Source organism: Podarcis tiliguerta (assembly GCF_965153285.1).
Source record: "Podarcis tiliguerta genome assembly, chromosome: 4".
Classification (NCBI taxonomy): Eukaryota; Metazoa; Chordata; class Lepidosauria; order Squamata; family Lacertidae; genus Podarcis; species Podarcis tiliguerta.
This window is the reverse complement of record NC_139537.1, coordinates 52,173,107-52,196,479: the sequence shown is the minus strand read 5'-3', so window position 1 is coordinate 52,196,479 and position 23,373 is coordinate 52,173,107. Positions and strand designations below refer to the sequence as shown.

At 42.1% G+C, this 23,373-nt stretch overlaps 1 protein-coding gene across 2 annotated transcripts in view; it reads left to right on the top strand.

The window, feature by feature from the left end:
• The window catches only part of KCNJ6 (potassium inwardly rectifying channel subfamily J member 6), a 103,306-nt gene that overhangs the window by 32,150 nt on the left and 47,783 nt on the right, over positions 1–23,373 (top strand). Inside the window, exon 2 of one of the 2 annotated variants that reach the window (XM_083438717.1) lies at positions 8,446–8,506. The exons of the other annotated variant lie outside the window; for it this stretch is intronic. Within the exon in view, the coding sequence (XP_083294843.1) occupies positions 8,482–8,506 (25 nt within the window). The 5' untranslated portion in view covers positions 8,446–8,481. The remainder of the gene's footprint in view (positions 1–8,445; positions 8,507–23,373) is intronic. 2 annotated transcript variants of the gene reach the window in all.

Here is a 23,373-nt window from a genome sequence, read left to right as displayed (position 1 = left end):
GAGTTCATCCCCGTGATTCTTGAGCAATCAAAACACACATATGGCTGGGTATTTTGATATCAAAGTTGTTATTTAATGTATTTGACAAGAAACTGTTTTATATATGCTATAAGGAAGCAAAATCAAATTGAACGTTTTAGAAACAGTTAAAACAAAAAACTTTTGTTAGCTTAAATGGTATCTTTATTACTAAAGAACGTACAAAACAGCAACTATTGTTAGCTGTTGGATAATTTCGAAGCTCAGTGAGCTGTACAGACTCATACTAATCTTCTTGCTTCAATCCAGACTTTTCCCTAGCCATCTAGCCTTCCATTAACAAGTGTAGCCTAAGGTGGGGAACTTATAACCATCCAAATGTTAATAGACTCCATCTCCCATTATCCCTTGGCGATGCTGGTTGAGACTGATGGGAGTTGGAGTCCCATAAAGGATTTTAAAATACTTGAAAGTTGAGGCAAAGGCATATTTTAAACTAAATTCTTTCAACGTCCATTGTTGTTTTTTGTAAGTTATGCTCGTGGTCACATGACCAAAGAATCCATCATATTTTGCCTTTCCAGAATTTTTGAAATCCCTGTAGTAGGAAACCCTGCAAGAAATTACAGAAATGAGAGGCTCCATCCATCAAGGAGCAGAAGCATCTATACTCATCAACATGGCATTGTCTAGGGAAGAGTAAGATGTTTTCTATGTTTTGACAAGAGCAAATGTGAGCATAGTCACACAACATTACAAGGGCCTTGGGGCTTCAGACTGAACCTCCAGGTGTTACTAGGGCTTTGGGGATAACCAAATAAAAGTTCTCTTTCACAGCAAAGACACAACTAAATGCATCTGTTTTTAAAAAAGGAAAAGACGTGATCGTGTATATTTTAAAACTTTTGTTTTTTCTCCCTATTCTGCATCATATAACCTCTCAGTCATCTTCCAACAGGTAACCTTGACTATTTCCTTTTAAGTTCTTTTAAATTTGTTGGCTTCAGAATCATGCAGGCTTGTATGTTTACTCAGAAGTCAGTCCAGTTCAATGTGGCTTAAAGGTAAAGGTAAAGGTACCCCTGCCCGTACAGGCCAGTCTTGACAGACTCTAGGGTTGTGCGCCCATCTCACTTAAGAGGCCGGGGGCCAGCGCTGTCCGCAGACACTTCCGGGTCACGTGGCCAGCGTGACAAGCTGCATCTGGCGAGCCAGAGCCGCACACGGAAACGCCGTTTACCTTCCCGCTAGAAAGCGGTCCCTATTTATCTACTTGCACTTAAGAGTGCTTTCGAACTGCTAGGTTGGCAGGCGCTGGGACCGAACGACGGGAGCGCACCCCGCCACGGGGATTCGAACCGCCGACCTTTTGATCGGCAAGCCCTAGGCGCTGAGGCTTTTACCCACAGTGCCACCCGCGTCCCTCCCTCAATGTGGCTTACTCACTAGTAAATGCATTTAGGAATGCATTCTTCTTTTACCATGCCAATTCTCTAATTTTTTGCCCATGAAGGGCGTCCCAGTCACCATTCATATACAGCAACCAGTGTGTTGGCTGCGGCTGATGGGTGGTATAGTCCAAAGCATATGGAAGGCATCAGGTTAGAAAGGGCTTATAAACACACATTCAAAGAAAGTTTATTCCACCATTATTTCCTGTGATATTTCTGTGAAAAGTGGGCCATTTTCAGGGTCATAAGAAACATTTGCTTTGTACTTTTGCTAGCATACAGGACAGGGAGAACAATATGTACTGAAAATAATAATTACAAACTTTGGTTCAATAAAAGCACACTCAAATCCACCCTCTATGTTGGAGGATCAGAAAATGCTACTGGCCGTAGAAAATGAGTATATTCAAAGGTATCTAGCAATGAAAGAGGATCTATATAAATTGATACAGAAAACAGTTTCAACCCAATCACTTAACTCAATGTTAAAGTCAAGAAGACTGCAACTAGCTGTCAAAAGTATTTCTAAATTATATTTTCTCACTTTCTGGACAGTGCACTTGGTTCCCCTCTTTAATTTAAAGATAAGAGAAAATCTTCAGGTTTGATGTTTTTAAAAGGGTTTGCAGCTTACTGTAATCGGATCTTGTTTGGAATTATTGCCAACGTCAAGACTTCCAACTTTGTAAATAAATACAGTGGCTTAATCCATATATACAAGATACAGCTATTGCGCCTTATTTGTTTTTTGAGCAGTGCAGTGGTGTCTTCATCATTATCACCTGAAGCCTTGCATGCAATGGACATATCAAGTTGTGTGCACCTCCACTGGCTCTATGCACCAGTGGTGCCTGGTGCCAACTGAGTCTAGTGGGGTGGAAGGCAGATAAGCCAACAGTAGGTGGAGTGTTAGGGGAGGGGTAGTACCTCTGCTGGGGGACATGTTGTGCTGCTTCTGGGGTAGTTTGTCCATCTTTGGTCCTCACGCTGTACTCAGCTCTCACCTGTGTGCTCCCAAAAGCTGTCAGTATGTGACAGTGGCCACACCCCAGGAAATAGTTTTGACTGGCTGGCTAAACCAAGTGAGGAGAGCTGATGGGTCTCAAACTCTTGGTGAGTTAAGGACTTCCCCTGCATGCAAAGACAGGACCCAGCAGATTGAGTGGACTAGACCAATAGTGGATCCAATGGTCAAGAAGGCAGTTTCTGCACATGTTGTAGAGGGACGTGAGGGGCAGATGAGGCTCATCAACCTGGGAAGGTAGCCTATCAGGAGAAGGAAAACTCTAATCCTAAATCTCCTCTGCCTTGGGGGATATTTTAGGGAGAATAAAAGGCTAAGGAATAACCCTACACAAATCTGGGGTAGAATCCCTAAGATGGTTGGCTGGTGCCTTGTACACCTCCTTCTGGCAACTCCTGCAGCCCAGCTGGTGCCAAATGTATTGCTCTGCTTCCTTTTGGACCACATCAACAAAGTTGAGAGAGGAGTCTTGTTGTCTAGGGAACCCAGGACCTCCATACACACTGCCCAGGCTTACCACCTAGGCAGGTCACTTCAGTGCTCCTAACTCAGTGGTTTGACTTCACCCCCAGAGGTGCACTCCATTGTCTCTGGTCATATCCAACAAGCCTCTTCGCATAAACGCCCATGGTATTTGATTTTTCTTTTGCAGTATTCACAGCAATCTAAAAAATGCAATGTTCTCCTATCCTTCCCCACTCCAATGTCCAAATTGGAAAGGAGATATCCTTTGGCAGTATATTAGAAATCATAACTATGGCACCATATGAGGGGGCGTGGAACCTAAGAGCCTAGCCAAAATCTTCTCCTACTCAAATAGGGCTTTACTTTCTACAGCTGTGTGTAGGCTATTGTGAGTAAGACATAATGATGACCGTTGCATTTGCCTACACACCATCACTGAGCATTCTCTATCAAATTTGTTGTAAGTAAAGTATTTAAGGATATCTTGAGCTTGAAAGCTGCTATATAACGTGAAACTCTATTATTCTCTCCTGATAGCGTATCAAGCATAAAACCATTTCCATGCAGTTTAAGAAGCAATTTAAAAATCCCAAGACAGTGTTCTGTGCACTAAAATTTCACAGGCGTCTCTCTTCCTGCTACAAACCACATCAAATCAGAAGCTAGTGGTTGAATTCATATTGCCAAAGAGAACATCCATGGAATGACAGGGCATTTGCATTAAAATTGCTTTGGAAAGTAACTAAACTACATACTGATTGGAAAACATATATTCATTCCCACACCTTGAAATTCCTGAACAGTAGTCAGTTGAGGGAATATCGTTCAAAAGCTTTAGCACTGCATGTTTACAAGGCAACTTCCAGCTGTTTAGAGCATCTCTAGATGCTGGATAAATCCTATCATGACAGACGTATCATTTTATACATTATCTAACCAATCCTTCTGCACAACCTGCATGGCAGTAAATCTCACTGAAATCAACAGGATTGCATGGTGTGGATTGTAGTCACAGTGTCCTAAACTGCTCATTCTGAAGTAAGAAGAAAGCTTTATATTCTTGCAAATAAAGTTATTTTTTTACATACTTCTGCTTTACATTGCCGTCACGATGGTAAAGTGGGCTTATGTCATCTTTGCCAGTATAAACAGTGGAGTAATGAGTAGGTGTTAGGAAAAAATTATTTTATCTCTGCATGGCACTAGTTAAATTGTTGCTGGAATAATACATTCTGTATTAGCAAGCACAGTTTGAAAAAGAATGTTGGAATATGGGGCTGAGAAAAGAAAACAGTTGCATGAATAAAATGTTGAAGGGGGAAGAAGGCTTGTGCTGAGAGAATGAAGGAGCTTGGTATTTTTAAATGCTGTTAAATATTGCTAAGTGAGCTTACTGGGTAATGCTGAAAAACATAGGAAGGTGCCTTTTACTGTTAGTGCATCTTGCACAGTCTTTTTCACACTGACTGGAAGTGGCTTTTCAGGGTTCCAGAAAGTGGCCTTTGCCAGCACTCCCTGGAAATGCTAGGGATTAAAGTTGGAATTTTCTGTGTGCGAACCATGTGTTTTGTCTACTGCAAATACTGTGTGTGAACCATGTGCTTGTCCTGCAAATACTGGACTGGGAATGTTATGCTTGCTGTTAAACAAGGAATTCACCCAGGATAGGCTTAAGAGCTCTGTAGTGGGAAGAAACACCTGCTTCCCATAATCCAGTATCAACTGCAATGTGCTTCATTTAGAATGCTACAGTCACATGGATGTAGTCATGCTACTGTGAATAGGATATGCCCAGGCAAGTATTCTGCAAGTGGTTAAGAGCCTGAGCTACAAACCAGGAAATCCCTGGTTAATTCTCACCTCAGCTACAAACTCACTTGGTGAGGGATCCAGTATGCACATGAAGCTCCTGAGCTTGTGCAATCTAGGGAAAGCATCCTGAAACACTGCCATCAATGTGAGGGACATGTTCACTGAGAGATCTTGGGGTACACTGGACCCAGCCTTTGATCAAACTGACAAAAACTTTACAGTGGTACCTCAGGTTACATACGCTTCAGGTTACATACGCTTCAGGTTACAGACTCCGCTAACCCAGAAATAGTGCTTCAGGTTAAGAACTTTGCTTCAGGATGAGAACAGAAACCGTGTCCTGGCGGCGCGGCGGCAGCAGGAGGCCCCATTAGCTAAAGTGGTGCTTCAGATTAAGAACAGTTTCAGGTTAAGTACAGAGCTCCGGAACGAATTAAGTACTTAACCTGAGGTACCACTGTATTGCAAGCTTACATAGGGAGCAGCGTTTTATTTCTTTTCATTGATAAGTTGTTGAAATGAAAATATTGAGCGTCTCCAAGTCAGAATCTTCATAAATGATTGTGCAGTTTAAATTTCCAACAGCTGAATGAAATTAAAGATCTGATAGCCAAACAACTTTTATCTGACATTCATTTACTATGTTGGAAAGCTCAATCGCTGCTGTGCTCAAGGATTTATGAAGGAAATCTTAATTATTGTCTGTAAATGTAAGAAACAAGCTTACCACATAAAACATTCCTGAGGAGTGATGAGATTGATATAAATTCCACAATAATTTCAGTGTCTCGTGAGTAATGCCCCCTATTCCAGGCAACACTTTGTAACATTATAATGAAGCTACCCACAATATCGTTGCAGCAAAACATACTTTTTGTCTTCATAAAAACAGTCACCTTCTAAATCTGTCTGAACATTATCAGACCCATCGCCAGGAGTCAGCACCATAGGGCTCCCAGGAGGACCCACTGCTTGAACCACACAGGCTCTGTGGTCCTTTCAGCACTAGACAAAAGAAAACTAACAGCCATCAATCAGAGCAAAGAAGAGCATGCTGAATCAGGCCTAAGTCTCGTCTAGTCCAGCTTCCTGTTTTTTCACTGTGGCAACCAGATACCTATGGGAAGCCTGACAGCAAGACCTGACAGCAACAGCACTGGAGCCCAGGAGGTCATAGGTGCTGCCTGTCACTTTAATTACCCCATTATGACTCTGGGAATTAATGTAGCATTGCTACACCATGGCACTGTTTTGGTGCCCCAGAGGCATTGTGGGGGAATTAAAATGGCAGGTGCTATCAGCAGCACTTGCTAGCTAGACCACCTTTTCGCTACTGTGCCTTCTGTTGCCTGCCTTGAGGGAAGTTTACCATCATGAAGGGGCCCCATCAAGTCTCCAGTTAGAAATATCTATGCATTTATTTATCACTATTGATGCAGCATTTGAACAAGAATTACAACATACCCATGCCCTTCTGTATTTTCAATACAGAAAATGTCGTTTTTTAAAAACAACAACCAAACACTTTAATAGTTTACATCACTGTTTACTCTGTGTTCTGGACTTTAGCCAAAGCAAGAAAGGTTTTTCAGGTTCATTCCTCCTCCAGTATTCCCACACAGTGAGAAAACAATACGTCACAACCAAGACTTTGTTTTGTAGCAGAGCAAAGTGAATCTCTTAATAATGTACAAACATGACTCCCAGAATTCTGACAAGGAAAGGGGGTACAAGGAAGGTTTCTGTCTTTTGGTGGATATTGCTGAGCTGGTTTTGTTTCCATTCTTTGCTTACAGGGAAACATTTTGCTCCTAAGGGGCCAGGCTTCTCCTCAGCATACTTTCTGGGGGCGTGTGGACAGATGTGTAATGTTGTCTTTCTTTTGAATTGTGATTTTGCATTGAAAGGAAACTTCCCCCTCCCCACAGTGAGGGTGCTGGGGTTTTTTTGGGGTTGGGGACTGTGTACCCACTGCCAAACATCTCCTTGCATAGTGAAAAGGGAACTCCACAAAAATTCAACACAGCCTATTGTACTTCATTTCCACTTTTCTTGGGAATACTTCATTCCTACTCAATTTAGAGATCTTTAAATTTGGAGAATTTGAGACTCCCTGTTTAGTTTTGTAATCTTTTCAACGAAAGGAACCCATGTCCTTATAAACCAAGCACACATTGTCCCGGAAATACTGTCGGCAAATTGCATTTGTTGCTCTGTCCCACCAACAGCGATCTATACGAGAACAATAAAACATGAAAACAATAAACCCAGGTTGCAGGTGTGCATACTTCTTTTTTGTTTCCCAGTTCAAGAGTATTTTAATGCAGCAAACAAATGAGCGAAAGAGAAGAAAGGTTGGGTGCAGTGAATGTTCTATTGTGTACCACATTTTTTTTATATAAAAAAAATGATTCGTCACTTTCAGTACTTTGGTTATGTTTTCAGATAATAAGCCACCCACGCAAGCTGCCATATTAATTGAATTGCCCTTATAAACAAAGCACTGTCATGGGGAGTGCCTTTCAAGAGGAGAGAGGCTTTCTCCCCCAACATAAACCTGACAGAACAGTATAATTACTGAAGCTAAACTAATATCCATATCTGCTCGGCTTCTGTGTTAAAAGATAAGAGCAAACCAGAGATTAGGGAATGAGATCCCAAAAGGAAAGCTGGTTAACAGGAAGGAAAAAAACCCTAGACCCTTCTGAAAAGGTTTTGCTGTTTTTAAAGATGCAGGCAATGCCATTTGTTTCTCCTGACTCACAAAATGGTCTGGAGACACTTGGTGTAATTCAAAGTGGTTCTGGCCCTGCAAGCTGCCTGCATAGGAAACATGATGTGGGGGGGGGGGGGGTAAAAAAGCAGTATCCGTATCATACATTTAAATCCGTTTTATTCCACTTTTAACAGTCATGACTTTCAGGCCAACAAATCCTGGGAACTGTATTTATCACAGAGGTACTGCTCCAAACACCCCCAAAAAATTAAAGTTCCCATGGTTCTTGAAAGGGGTAGGAGGAGCCATGACTGTGAAAGTGATATAAAAGTAATTTAAATATATGGAATGGATGTGGAAATAAAGCATGGTACAAGTGTAATGAATAAATGTAAAAAGGTAGATGACAGAGTAAAATACACCACTGCCTTAGAACACAATCACACCATACATTTAAAGCACACTTGAAAAACGATTTGCTATCCCCCAAGAATTCTGGGAGCTGTTGTTTCTTAACGGTGCTGAGACCTGTTAAGAGACCCCTTTTCCCCTCCCAGAGCTACAAATCCCAGAGAATTTGACCATCAATTCTTCTTCGCAGGGAACTGTAGCTCTCGGAGGAGAATAGGAGTCTCCTAACAACTCTCAGCACCCTTTAGAAACTGCAGCTTCCAGGATTTGGGGGGTGAGAGCCAGGAGTGCTCACAAAGGTGTCCTGGTGCTTTAAATATGTGGTGTGAATGTGGCCTTACTTCCATTCACTGTGACAAAGATTATTTAGGAAAGGGCATATTTCTTTTTTAGCATGTAAAAAGCCCACATTCAATCCTTGGCATTCTCCAGGCAGGGCAAGACATGCCCCCTGTCTGAAGTCCTGGAGAGTTATGTTGCCGGTTAATGCAGATGATACTGAGATAGATGGACCAAGGGTCTGACTCAGTATACGGCAGCTTCCGGTATGCATATATTATTTTTTATTATTTTGTTTCTTTCTCTAGGAGAAGCTCGAGAGAGAGGGAGAGAGATACAGAGAGATGGCCAAATTGACAGAGTCAATGAGTGAGTACAAATAGGAAGTTCAACTTCTTGGCTTTTTCTGCCTATTATTATTATTATTTAGAAAAGATTCCTTCCTGAAGGCAGTCTTCATCCAGGTTCTAATTCACTCTCACTTCCATTAAATGAATCAAGCCCCCCTCACAAAGGCTGGCGTCCTGCTCTGAGTTATATGTGTGCTGTGACTAAATTCTAAAACGATAAAAAGTTCTGGAGTTTAAAGATCTGTGGGAGTCACATCTCCTCATCCAAAATGGAGGCAGACTGGCTGTAGCTACAAAATAGTTAGCACTGAAGTCACTCTGACACATTCACAGAATACCTACCAGTATCTGTACTGGGGATGCAACATTGTGCAATCAAATATGATGGGATTCCCCTTCCTCTCCTCACCAAGCAGTCTTCTCAGGAGGGGATGCACAGGGATTTCAGGGGGAGTCCTGCTCTTCAAGTGGTAGTCTAGTGTGCAATTGAGACACCACAATCCACTGTAACGAATCTGCAATACCAGAGCAAAACAGTCACAATACATGTTCTGGGACGACTTCTTTTTTCTGGGACCTGGTTCAAATTCACTATAAATGACTTTGGTTTATATTATTTTTTTATTACTTTAACACATGTGTCATTCTAAGGATGGGGGAGAAATTCAATTCAAGTCTTATTTGAAGACAAACCTATCAAATTCACACTTGCTGAAGCAATATGTGAACTGAAACACATCTAACTTTCAAAATTCACACTTACCTGAATTTTGTTGTTCAGTTCTCCAACCAAACAGTATTTGCAAAAATGCATAATTAGGGGGAGGGGTGCATAAACGTGATTATATTGGTGTTAATAACACAAAAATGCATTATATTAGGGGAGGGTGCTTGCAGAAATGTGTACTTTAGTTAAAACAGCATATTAAAATGTGTTTGAGAAATTCACACGAAAGGATGCTGATTATTTTCAAGAGGATTTTCGCAAATTGATGCAAAATGTAGAGAACTGAGAAACAGAGCTGAAATTGACAGATTCTTCCAACCCTTTTCACCACACTGCAGTGAAACACAGAACTGTTAGCCTCACAGGCAAAAAAAAAAAAAGATGTTTCACAGTTGCTGGATGCCTTAGTGAGAACTTCTTTGTCTTCATTCCATCCTGAAAATTTCAGGATGACTGATAGAACTTACAGAGCTGTGCGTCTCTATTGTATGAAACAAGAAGAGCAAAATCTCAAATGAGGAGTGTTTTGAATTAAGTTAAAGCCAATTTGCAATGACGGGATGTGTGAGAGAACTACGGAATGACTGAAGCTAGACAAGCATTCATATCATTCATATCAGCAAGGTGCTGCTTCAAAGATAGCAACACAGGCAAAATGAGGAAAACAGATCCCAAAGACAGGACTTAACAAAGGTTTTTTGTTTTTCTTTGCAAGGCAAGAGCAGTCCTAAAACCACTTAAGCCATTGAAGCTGCACAGAAGTTAATGCAGCTCCACTGATGCACACAGTCTCAGAATCACTCTCTAAATTGTGGCATTTAGAAGGTAATTCAGTTGAAACATTAGCTTTTGCCTGAACACGTTGAGCTCTTGCTTTCAGCATGTTATGTTCAAGCTGTTAACTTCTCTTTGGAACTGAGCTAGAACACAGAGTGATTTTTAACAATCATTTTTACTCCTTGCAAAAAGCACCCTCCCCCTTTTGAAGATTCCCCCCACCGAAAGGCTGTAAAGAGTGGGGAGGAAAGTAGTCACAGCATGGCAGCCCTTCCCAACAATCACCATTCAGAGTGAAGCAAAGCTGTTCCTTTATTCTGAATTGACTTTGCAATGTCACCATGCAACCAAATCTGACAAGCTAAGTCTATGTGGTGCCACAACAAACTTTCATGCAATATTCTGAATGTATTACAATTTTGCCGACTTTATTACTTTTACAGGGACATCGAAAATATTGGATTTTGGTCACAGAAAATAAATGAAGCAAGACAAATTATATGGTACCTTGGTGAAAGTTTCAGGGAGGAATGATTTTGAAAGAAGCCTTTTTGATATGCAGAACAGCTGCTCACTGTGGATTAGTGCAGAAGTATAATCATTATGCAAGCTCTGACTCGGAGATAATATGAGCTGAAAGATATTCGTGAATCGATAGCAGCAAAAATTTTCCTCATAAGAACTGGTGACTAAAGAGCAGTTTCCCCACTGCACTTTAAATACATATAGAAAACTTGTCTGCATGATTTAATACTTCTGTCAAGAAAAAACAAGCATCACTGCAATTTATTACAGATTTTATAAAAATGATAAACTATATTCACTTTAATAACCTGAATTGGAATAACACTTTTCCCCATCACAAGATTCTACCTTGCTATGTTGCTTCTGTCATGCCAGTTCAAGTTAGGAGTATATTTGGCTGGTTGGCATGTTTCAGTGCTAAGAGTGATATTGAAAGCATATCAAGATCATTAAAATGGCAGCTGATGAGTTGGATGCAGAGCTAGTCGTGCTTAGATTCATTTATTGCAATGGTCTAAGCATGATTAAGTCTAGATCGAACCCAATGTGTATATTTGAATTCTATCCGCATAACATTTTCATGTCATGTGACCAGAGGAGAACTTCTCACTGAAAGGGACGGAGTATGAAGTCATTCACATTTTCTAACGTAACTCATGCCTAGATAATGCCCATGACTAATTGAGAAAAATCAAGGGTTGGATCCAATGCTGCTCAAATGGTGTTCTACTCCCATGATGCAATTTCCCCTTCCTCTCCTCTGCCCACATCCCCCCAAAATCTTCTACAGTCCCCTAACTCTCTGAAATACATCTTGAGGGGACACAGGAGAGAGCAGAGAAGAAGGAAAATCTGTTGCGTGTTGAGGTCCCCAAGACACCCCAAATAAGAACACAACGACACTTGATTTTTGTTTAAGGTTTTTGGCATAATGTTGGCCACAACTTTATTAAAAATACAGCAACGTGAGTAGTTGCTTAGGCATTGATAGCGACTAACTGACCCTGCAGGGGACAGCTCTGACATTTGCACCCCCTGCGAAGTCAGCAAAGGTAAGTCACCTGGGTAGAGAGACGGGACTGGGAACCATGCCTCACCTCTCCCCAGAATGCTCCCAGGGGCTCTTGCGTGGCCCTAGCCCCTTGCCAGGGGGTTTGGACAAAAGCATGGCAAGCCCCTGGGTTCCTTTAACGGAAAACTCTTGCAGCAGCAGCATTTTGGAGGGGCAGACACAGCCAAATCCATACCCCTCCACCAACCAATTCCCAAACCAATGCCTAACCGCAACCTTACAAGTTGCGACAATTTGCTACGCAGTAGGCAAAAACCAAATGGCACCAGCCAATCAGCCAAATGGACAAAATTCCTACCAGGCCCCTGCCCCAAAGCAGATGACCCCATGACAGGCATAGCAAGGTCAAGCAAACAGCCTAACATTAGGGAGGGAGGGCGAGTGATCCGAAGCACGCAGTGAAAGAGGAAGCTCGTCACTGTGTGCAGTGTATTTAACAAACAGGGCTGTCAATCACTAAATGGCAACATATAAATCTCCCCAGTAACAGCCCGCCCCTGCTTAAAGATGGCCGAACTCTTTTGCCCAGCAACAGTGAGGTGTCTTGTCAGCCCCCACCGCAGCACGTGCTCTCCATGAGGGAGAACACGCTTTGCAAAAGTGGGAAGGTGTTGTGTCAGCAGAATGGCAGCGTTGGATACAACCCCGACTTTATACATAGAATCAAATATAAGAGTTGATGGAAATCAAATTAAAATATCAGGAGTCTTATCTTGAATTTTATCACAAACAGATACCAATATGGACAACATTGTGCCTCCAGGTGTTATTGGTACAACTGCCATAATTCCTGACCATTGGCCATGCTAGCTGGGCCAACACAAAACTAGATGTGATTCATCGCCTAATTATCTCTGTCTGGCTGTTGTTGTTGTTGTTGTTTGCTTGGATATATAGATAGACAGATATTGATATATTTAAGATATTTTAAAAATCTCTTTAACTTTTCATAATCCAAACTGGCAACAGCAGATCATTGAAATCTTGACAGATTTCAAGATTTAAATTTACTGTTTTCAGGTTATGAAATAATAACAGCAACAACAACAACAACAATTTAAATCTCACCCTTCCTCCCAAAAAGCCCAAATAAGTGTGATAATTTAAATTATTGGTTTGATAATTCAAGCAGAATAATGACTTTGCCAGCAAGTGATATATGCAGAATTTATGCAACCCAAGTTTCAAATTCAAAGGAATCAGCTATTAAAATAGCTGATGTGATGGAAGCACAAGTCTCAATTAAGCACAGTTTAATTCTCCCCCCCTCCCTGCCCCCTTGAATTACTGTATTATTTATTGGTTTTTTTTTTTGGAAGGTCAGAATGTCATTCTAATGGGGCAAAGTTTTGCAATGTGGTCAAATCTTTATATATATATATATAAAAAAAATCACATTTTGGTGGCTAAAAACCTTGTGTAAAGATTACAGTTTTAAATTAAGCCAGTATCCCGTGTTACTATAGAAACCCCCATTTATGACATGTTTGCAGGCAAAAAGTCAAACGATGCATTTTAATGAGGGAATCGGGAGAACATTCCTTCTATGGAGAAATTTATTTTTTAAAAAACAACACAGAATTTCTTAATGATCTGGGAAAGGCAGCCTAATTAATAGCCCTGTAAAACTGACATTAAATCCTGAAATGGCATGTGCCATGTTAATTTTAAACAGTAGTCTCCACCTTGCAGATTATGTCTTAGGTACTGCAGGAGGTTGATGGATTGAGAAACATGTTTCCATGGAGATATATGCTGCTTTGCTGGTATTCCCTACAGAAAGTAAAGGGTTTCTTTGCCCCCTTCTCAGTTAGACAAATTAGCTATATATAGCAAGAGATGTTAGAAAACTGAAAACAGCAGTCTGCTGTGGGGGGGGGGGTGGAAAACTAGCATTTATGAGTCAAAAGAAGCACCAAGTAACAGACTTGTTCTGGAGGATGGAGCAAGGAAAGAAGTATATATCATTTATTTATAAGCCATTTCTTCCTTCTTGAATGAAGAACAGCAGCAGAGGAAAGGCAGCTTTGCCTAAGAGAGCATTGCAGCTGCCAGCGGTTTATTCTGCATGAGCTGGTTTATAGCTGGAAGCAACGCTAACAGCTAAAAACTTCTCAAGTGGGTAAAGAAACAATGGAATGGCCTGGGGAGCAGAATTATCCATGTAAATCACAGCTTAAGTTCGAAATGCAAGCACGGCCTCCGCCCCGCCCCCCTCATCCTGGAATTTTTGTTTCCAGCATTCTATGAACAATGGGTTGCCATCCTAAACCAACTTACTAGGAAATCTCTTCATGAACACAGTGGAGCTTATTCCTGAGCATTCGTTTATTACATTTATACCCCCCTTTTTTTGTCCAAGAAGCTCGAAGTAGCATACATATTTCTCTTCCTGTCCATCTTATCCTCACGACAACCCTGTGAGGAAGGTCAGGCTGAGAGGCAGTGCCTGGCCCAAGGTCACCCAGTGAGTTTCATGGCTAAGTGGGGATTTGAACTCGCGTCTCTCCTAGTCTGACACTCTAACCACTACGCCACACTGGCTGCTAGGTAAAGGTAAAGGTACCCCTGCCCGTACGGGCCAGTCGTGTCCGACTCTAGGGTTGTGCGCCCATCTCACTTAAGAGGCCGGGAGCCAGCGCTGTCTGCAGACACTTCCGGGTCACGTGGCCAGCGTGACGAAGCTGCTCTGGCGAGCCAGCACCAGCGCAGCACACGGAAACGCCGTTTACCTTCCCGCTATAAAGCGGTACCTATTTATCTACTTGCACTTAGGGGTGCTTTCAAACTGCTAGGTGGGCAGGAGCTGGGGCCGAACAACGGGAGCTCACCCCGCCGCGGGGATTCGAACCGCCGACCATGCGATTGGCAAGTCCTAGGCACTGAGGTTTTACCCACAGCGCCACCCGCGTCCCGCCACACTGGCTGCTAGCTGCACCTAAGTCTCATGACTAATTCACGGCTAAGATGCCCCAATGATTTCAAAGGGACCTGACTTAGACTGAATTCAACACAGCACCACCACCACCCCAGCATCCTTTTTAGTGTGCACTAGCAGGGAATGCCTAGCACTGCCTGGGGATTAAAAGAAAACCCCAATAATTGTGTTTTAAAATAGATAATGTAGTGTGTGCGCACCATTCCAAAGACTTTGTGTGCTGGGGGGAGATGGGCTTTAAATGTATGGTGCGTACACAGCCTTAGAAACATGAGAAGGAAATGGCCTTATACCAAATCAGACTGTCAATCTCTTGAGTCCAGTATTCTCTGGATTGGACTGGCAGCACCTCTCAGCTCAGTTGGTTAGAGCATGGTGCTGATAACACCAAGGTTGCAGACACATGTTCCTCCATTGTAGGCGGTTGGATTAGATGACCCTTGTGGGCCCTTCCAACACTACAATTCTATGTTTCTATGATTCTGCAGGGTCTCAGACAAAGGCCTTTCCTAGTCCTGTCTGGAGATGTCAGCAGTTGAACCACAGACCTTATGCACAAAAAGCATGTGCTGTACAACTGAGCGAAAAGAGTGAGGGAGAAACTGTGAGGCTGCCTCCTTTGTGGGTATTTCAGGTCAGCAATAGTCACTGTAGGAGAAGCAATGGAGATTAGTGGGAGAGATAAAGGTACCATGAGTCTCCCTTTCTCACTCTCATCCAAAGGAAAGGATGCAAATAACAATGACACAGATTTTTTTGTCTAGACTTTTCTTATGTCCAGGTGCAACAGGTAACATATATTCAAAATGTCCCGTTTTTTTATATAGTCTCTTGTTGTTTCAAACATTAAAAAATATTCCTATACTTCCTTGTAGAAAGTAATGTTCTGCTCAGAGGGAAGATCACAAAATGAGGTTACCACACACACACACACACACACACACACACACTTTTCAGTAAGACACTTTTGAAGAAACCCTTAAATTTGGCTGTTTCCAAAGAGATAGACAGAGCCGAAATCCAAATGTACACAATAAGAGGAAAAGCACTGCATCTGCATAAAAATAGCAGCAGTTTGCATAATGTGACATGTTGGCATCATCTTGGCACAGAATTTAAGCTTTCTCGAGGCAGAGAACTACCAGCCCTTGTGTCAGGTTGTGGAAGTGGGAATTATGAGGTCTGCCAGTTGAACAAATACTTGATCAGGGAAATCATCATCAATTATTTGATCAGGAGCTGTTCCAGAGGGGTAAATTGGCTGAAAGCAAAGGTTTTACAGCAATAGCAGTAGATGGGGAGAGAGAGAGAGAGAGAGAGAGAGAGAGAGAGAGAGAGAGAACTGAGGGATTTAAGGTCAGGCTTTTTTCTGATAAGAAAATGTTTGAGTATTTAACTGTGCCATGAACCCATCTGGGACCCAGGACTTTAAAAACAGTCACGCCGAATTGCAAGACACCACTGAGAAAAATCACAGCATTTCCATTCCCAGAATCAGCTGTTAGGCAACGTGCTATATTAGGCTCTGTCCGTTTGGTAAAGGAGACATATCAGTATGTCCCCACAGTGTCACTTCCCAGGAAAGAGTCAAAAGAAAATAAAAATATCACCAGCACGAATCTGGATGTGATGTGTGATGCCTCCCCCCCTCAAACCAATGAGCATCCTCCATGAATGATCAACAGGAGGTAGAGAAGATTGCTTTTCTTTAAAGCAAAGGAGTTCTAAAACCAGCTGAGATGTTTTGGTGCCTATGGATTCTTGCAATGCCACTTGGGAGCTGTAGTGCCGGGGCTGGTGAGCTGGCAGTGGCACCTTGCCTAAACATCTGTGCAACAATCCTGTGTGTCATGAATCCTGGCAGCCCAGCTTGTGACTGCCTGGTGGAACCTGGAGGAAGAGATGCCCGCAACTCCAGCAGCATTGGCAGAAGCAGCCATCTCACCCACCAGGCATCAGATGGCAGCTTCCCACACTCACCCCAGATAAAATGTGCGTGCGCCACTCATTCCCCCAGTTACGAACCAAGTAAGAGTGACAAAATTTGTTTGCAAATTTCACCAGCCTCTCCAGTTAATTCATGGCTCAAGAAGCACTCATACAGCAGGCATCCACGGTGTGGAAACGAAAGAAGCACTGCCATCCCGATGTCTTTTCCCCACTACAAGCCCAGAGAAAGTTATTAGAAGGGTGACCTTTATTGAACTCTCATAATTAGGAATCAATTTTGAGTTCTTGCCTATTTGGGGTCATTAGAATTTGTAATCTGTCATGTAGATTGTTCTTTGGATGTGAAGTATTGACTGGCTAGATAAAGAGAATAGACAGAAGTGTGGGCAGTTCCCGCTTCAAAATCATTGTTCGTGGGCAGTAGCCACTTTCCAATTGTTTCAAGGTTTAATTTATCTTCCTTATAAAATCCAGAAAGCTAATCTTTGGCAGAGGCGATAAAATGCGTGAACTATTTATTTTCTGTGTAAAGGTATCTGGAAACAAAGGGGGAGAGATGCATGCATTTGTGTTTGGTGTGTTCCTAAGACTTCTTGTGCTGGTTATAGGTTTTAGTGGAAACTGACACACCGTCATCATTTGGACCACCAAAAACAAAATGTCCGGGTTGTGCTCAGGCAAGGAGCAAACAGGAGGGTATGTGGCCATAGAGAACACTGATCGAGAACATCACTATATATATATATACACACACACACACACACACACACACACACATACCACTTAAAATATTTTAAAATCTGAGCAGTTTACATTAAAATAATAAGAAATAGAATAACATTTAATCAGTACTTTTTTCTGGGGGGATGCAGGGGTATGCATACCAACATTTTGTGAATCTAAGTTTGGCCTCATTGAGGGGCAGTATTTCATTATGAGTAGGAGAATGAGAGTAACCCTAAACTTTTTTGGGGGGGAGGACTGCATTTAAAAAACTTTCCTAAATATTTGATAAAAATGAATAAGAAATTATTATCACAAATAAAACAGACAAAAAGGAAGAGTTAGCATCCAGAATAGCTTAGGTAAACATAGAAGTTTTAAAGAGGTGTAATTACTGTTTCCATCTCCTGAATTACCCGAGGGAGGACATTCCAGTGTCTGGGTGCTATAACTGAGAAGGCCCACCTCTGTGTTGTCACCAAGTGACAGTGAAGAACCACCCACCAAAACATTGTGTGACACTGTGCCCACACTTGCACTGCCTGCAATTTGAAATTGGGTTTATTTTCCTTATTGGATTAGAACATGAACTTCTGGATTAAATGGGGGGTGGGGGGTTTGGACTGGCATTTTGATGAGGTAGCTAATATGTGGACACAACAAAAAGCATAAACACATGAGTAGCAGAGAATCCACCATAAAGCTCAGCGTGGACAAGCCCTAAATGTTTCAAATAAAGCCCTTACTGTGATGCATCCTTCCATTGCCTAGAAGTAGACACCAGTGCCAGAGCTGACAGATCTCACCTAGCCAAATCACTAAAGGAACACCCATTAACTTGCCAGTCCAGGGACTCCAGCCATTTGCCATGCTAAATGTGGTGCCTGCCCTGTTCTTCAAAAGAAAGATTGGTTCATCATCCTGGCTCGTACTTACCAACGGCTTTTGCCTCTCATGCACCCACTGATTCCTGTGACCCCTGACTTGCCTTGTGTACCAATCTGATCTAAAAATAAAAGTCTTGTGGGAAACTGAAATTGGGAGTTCCAGTTCATCACTTTCTGGGGGGAGCCAGGGCAGGAGAGGAAAAACTGGATCTACCGGTATTTTTACATAATCTTCCATGTCACACTTAAAAGGAATGATTCTAGTTCTAATTACTTCTGGGCTTTTTTAAAAAATAAAAAAGACAAGAAAAAATAATTCAGGGGCAACATGTTTAATATGACGTTTTGGGACTTCAATAGCACTGATATTCTAGAAAGACTAAAGTGATACAACTTTCATCTAGAGAAAAGCAATTCAAAGCCTATAATGCATATTTGATTTTCTTTTTAACTCTATAGCATTTCTGACAATATTGAATATCCACCCAAACTATCTATGGGGCCTAGTAGGATCATTTCAGCTGTAACGTGGCATGTTATTTGATGCTGCTGTGATGAGCATTTGATCTGTCCAATCTAGTAACTGCCGGTGGGGTGGGGTGGGGTGGGGTGGGGTGGAGCTGCAGAGCTGCTGTTCTAACACTGGTGTCTCTGCAGCTTCCCTGAATGGCACTGGAGTGGCACAGAGTGCTGGTAAGGTCAGGTCTACATGGACACATCAGTGTAAGTGCCAGATTGGCTCCACCCGTGTGCTCACGCAGCCCCAATTTCACCATTGCCCTAACCCCAGCCACACGTTCACTTGCAAAACTGCTTGCAGGTTGCGACCAAATGACCAAATCCTGTGTGCATTTGCTTAAAAGCTATTTTAGGAACCTTGCTTCCCAAAAATGTGCTTGGGATCAAGGGATTGCTGCCTTCGGATTGGTTTACGCTGTTGTCCCATGCTGAATCTAATTTGGAATTTCCCCTTTATTCTTCCTGTGATGCTCTTTGTTCTAGTGCTGCACCTTCTGTGACACAGACAAAACAGTACAGGAATAATTAAGGGGAAGGAGTTATAAGAATTGGAGAGAGTAGGCTGGAATGCCATTTTTCACATGTAAATTTCCCCTGGATAAAGGCTCCAGCCTGATTCTTGAAATGAGAGTCTAAGGTCCTTATTCATGAGCTTGCGCCCTAGAAAATGCTCTCATGCTGCTATTTCAAGTGGACAAGACAGCAGAGGCCACGATGTGCCTCACAATGCCTGCAGGTGACACAAGTAATATTGCTGCAAAATTAATGTGTAGTTGATATGATATTGAACTAGAACATGGAGATAGAACATTCACCATAGGACCAGGTGCAGATTGTACTAGCATGTCAGTGAATCCTAAACTTAGATGTATTTACAGTGCAATCCTGCGCACATTTACTCACAAGAAATGGGGTCAACAGAGCCTGCTCCCAAGCCAGCGTGCACAGGATTGTAGCTTTGACTTTGTGCCCTTCTGTTTAAACAAGAGTCCTCTTGTGGTGGCTAGCTGAATCGATTGCAAAATGTAATATTTGACTGCTGCCACATCAATATAAGAAGCTGCTCAGAGAGAACATGGCATTAGTGATCACCAAAGACAGACACATTTGCCTCCAAGGTCATGCCATGCGCATTTCTTTCTGTATACTCTTTTTAAAGAGCAGCTAAATTACTTCCTGAGAGTTTTTCTAGTGTTCTGCCCTGGTCTATCATTAGCCATTAGGCTTGGCTGCCTACTTTAAACAAAGTATTTGTCACAAAATCTTAGTGGCTCTAGCCGCTCTCAAGAAAAGAATGTAACACGACATTCCTTGCTAACTTTTATCATACCAAGACATTGCTGTCACGGCGCATATAACAGAGGACAGGTTTTTCATAAGGAGAGGTTATTTGTGGTGCAGTGAATGTAGGGAAGCAGCTCTTGAGAAAGCAGGAATGATGATGTGATCTGTTGACACACCAGGGTAATTGATGGACTTTTATTGCTCCGGCTAGTCAATGAGGCACTCATATTTTTCCATTCTTTGCAATAGATGGGCATAGAGAATAAGGGGAATGAGCAGGGGTTGGATACATCTTTTCTTTTCTTTGATTGCATTCCAATCTCAGATTAGCTGTTTAAACTGTAACTTTTTTGCAAGGTTTTTTCCCCTGTTTTGTTTTGGTTTTGCATTGCCAATGAGAAACTAAAGAGGTTGCATTTTAATTGGCAAGAAACCTTTTGTTAAGGCTCAGTGTGTTTTAAAAGTTGCACCTATGCAATCAGAAAAACGTAGCAACAAGTTCAAAGGACCTTATTCCCAAGAAATATGGATAGCACTGCAGTCATACAACCCTAGTCAACTATGCATAGAATAACCTGATAAACTGGTCGTTCTGCTATGTGCCGCTTCTATTCGTGGTGTGTGTTTCGGGGGGGCAGGGGGAAGGGGAGGTGTCGATACAGCTGCTTGCATCTTTGGACTCCTCTTAGAGTGTAGCTATAGGGCTGTCATGATAAGCTACTGGGAACTTTAAAACACACGCACACACCTCTACAACACTGTAAGTTATATAACAAGCGGAAAAGGAGATCACAGTTCAGTGAGAATCTTTGAGAGGTATGTCAAGTAAAGCACCATACATTCTGACGGGATATATTTTGCAATCAGACATGTTTGTTATATACCCATGGCACCTTAAACTTGGGTAATTTGGACAAAGTAACTGCTTTTGGGTTGCTGGGAAATCTGGTTCATCCTGTGGGGGAGGGTGAAATATTTCAATAAAGTCAAATATTCCAGATGACAGGAAGTTAAAATTCTGGCAGTGTGAGCACATGAACTAATCTGGGCTCCATGTGAGCCGCTGTGTTCCCTTTGGCAGCGCAAGTGCCTAAGAGCATTAAAGGTAATACATTGTTGCAACTGACGTCCAAGCCTGCAGGAGCATTTGTTTAATTAGGCAGGAGAATGAGCAAAGCCAGAGAGATAGAGGCTGCTCTCTTAGATGGCTTGCCTGCTGGGTTTTGATATTTAGAATTGATTTTTCTCCTTTAATGAAAAGTTAAGCATTTTGTGAAAGGGGGAGAGCAGGGAGGGGAGGAAATTATATCCCATCTCCCCTTGATTCCACAGCAGGCCATCAGTGGGCAGAGTGCTTATTCATATGCTTAGGAGGAAGCATTCATAGGCTGGTTCCTTCAGGAATTGCCTGCTTCTACATGCATCTCGTTGTATAATTTGAATGTAGATATGTGCCTTACAAAACCTAATAGCGGGACTAGGTCCATTGTGGTGCTGAATATTCTACATAACATGTGGTAGCTGGTTAAGCAGAGTTATTCAAGATCACATCTACCTAGAGAAAAGTCCCTCTGCAACTGCCTCTGGAATGTACACATTCCAGAGGTAAAGAACATGGTTCTGCATATAATGTAGCATTGCTTGTTTCTGTGTTTTTTTATATCCAGGTGTTTTATAGTCTAATAAGACTTATTAATTGATTGTCCAAATTATCTTCCGTGGAGAGGACACAGGGAACCTATGCAGAGATAGGCAGCCATACACACCTGACAAACTCCATTTCAACTACAGGAAAAGCAACTGACGTATTTGACTTGTGCTGAGATCAGCTCATGCCAAAACGTTTTTCTAAATATACTCAGACCCTTATTCCCTTTTGCTGGGGTGAAAATTACTATAGGGAACATTGTTCTAAGGTTCAAGAATGCATATAAGCCAGTGGTTCCCAATTAGCTAAGTACTGTGGACCCCTTTCTTTTTCAAAAGCCAACCCACAGAACCCCTACTTCGGAAAATTCTAATAGTTTCTATGGTCCTTTTTGTTAGGCGAATGGTGTTGCAGACCCCCTGGGTGGGTTATGTGGACCACCTGGGGTCCGCTGTCCACCAGTTGGGAACCACTGAATTGTAATCAAACACAATTGTCCCTCCTTATAAGAAAAGGCAGCTTCAGAGTGGGAGAACTGGAACAGAGAAATGGTGGGAGAAAACAGGCCCTTTCATCCTATGCCTGTCTACCAATTTCCTGCTGCAGTTCCCTTCCCTCAGCTGTTGCTTTTTAAGTTTTTGCGAGATTCCAGGCTCACTTGTGGAACCCAGCAGTGAGGGGACTAGCTTGAGACACGCAGCACAGAGTGGAGGGTTGGGAAAGGGTCAAGCATCTCTCTGCTTCCCACTGCCCCCTCCCACTGCTGCTACCCCTTTGGAGAAGAGTCTGTCTCAGGGCTTTGCCACATGTAGTCTATATAACATGTAGTTCAGACTTGCCCTTCAACAAGCACATATTGCAGCACAGGCTTAACCCTGGAAAGATGCATCTGGAAAGAAAACAAATCACCCTCCCTCTGGTGGAGTCTTCTTTCTGTGTAGCCTTTGAAATTAAACATATACATCATGTTGCGTTAGTGGTTCTGAAACACAAGGCATTAGTAGAACGGCTTTATTTGAATAAATTGCTACCTTGCCTTCCTTCCTCACTCGCCTCATTATACTCTTCCCTGAGACCAATGACTCTCTAATTTCATTGGTCATGGATGATGGAGTAGGGCAACCGTTCTGCTAATTTTCCGAGCGTAAGAATACTACTTGCATTCCTTTTAAGTTTCAGAACTTCGCTGTGTGTCTGCTTCTGTGCAGTTCCAGACACATAATGGATTGATAAATAAATTGGCTTTAGCTTATTTGCCGTAGTGTTAAATTAGGCCAAATATGCTTTGCAAAAGTACCCATGAAAATGGACTCGCAGGATGTTCGAGGTTTGCTTTCTAATTGGAGGCTCAGTAATCCACATGACTGGCCACCACAGGAGACCCTCTCGCTCCAAGCTGATACCTTCCCACATTCCAATTAATATTTACACAGACACATGTAGAGAAATCAAGAGGCTATGAGATGGAACACTTATTTAATTTCCATAGTTTGAGAGGCTAGGGAAAATGAGTCTTGTATTCTGTTCATACAATTCAAAATTATTCTGTTCGTTTATACACCATACATATGCACAAATTACTATTCTGAATTCTATGGTTGAAACTAATCATGAAATTGTAGTTCAGTTTATTATGTTAAATGCATCTACTTTGAAAACCATTATATAGCCTATTATTTTACAGAGCAACAGACGTAGCCTCCGGATATTACACTATGTATTTATTTTGCTACCACAAAACATCTTATAAAAAAGGGGTTTGGAATGTGCTCTCACATCTCAGATGCCTTCTGGTGTTTTCAGTTTTTAGATGGAGTATTTCGTTAAAATCTCATT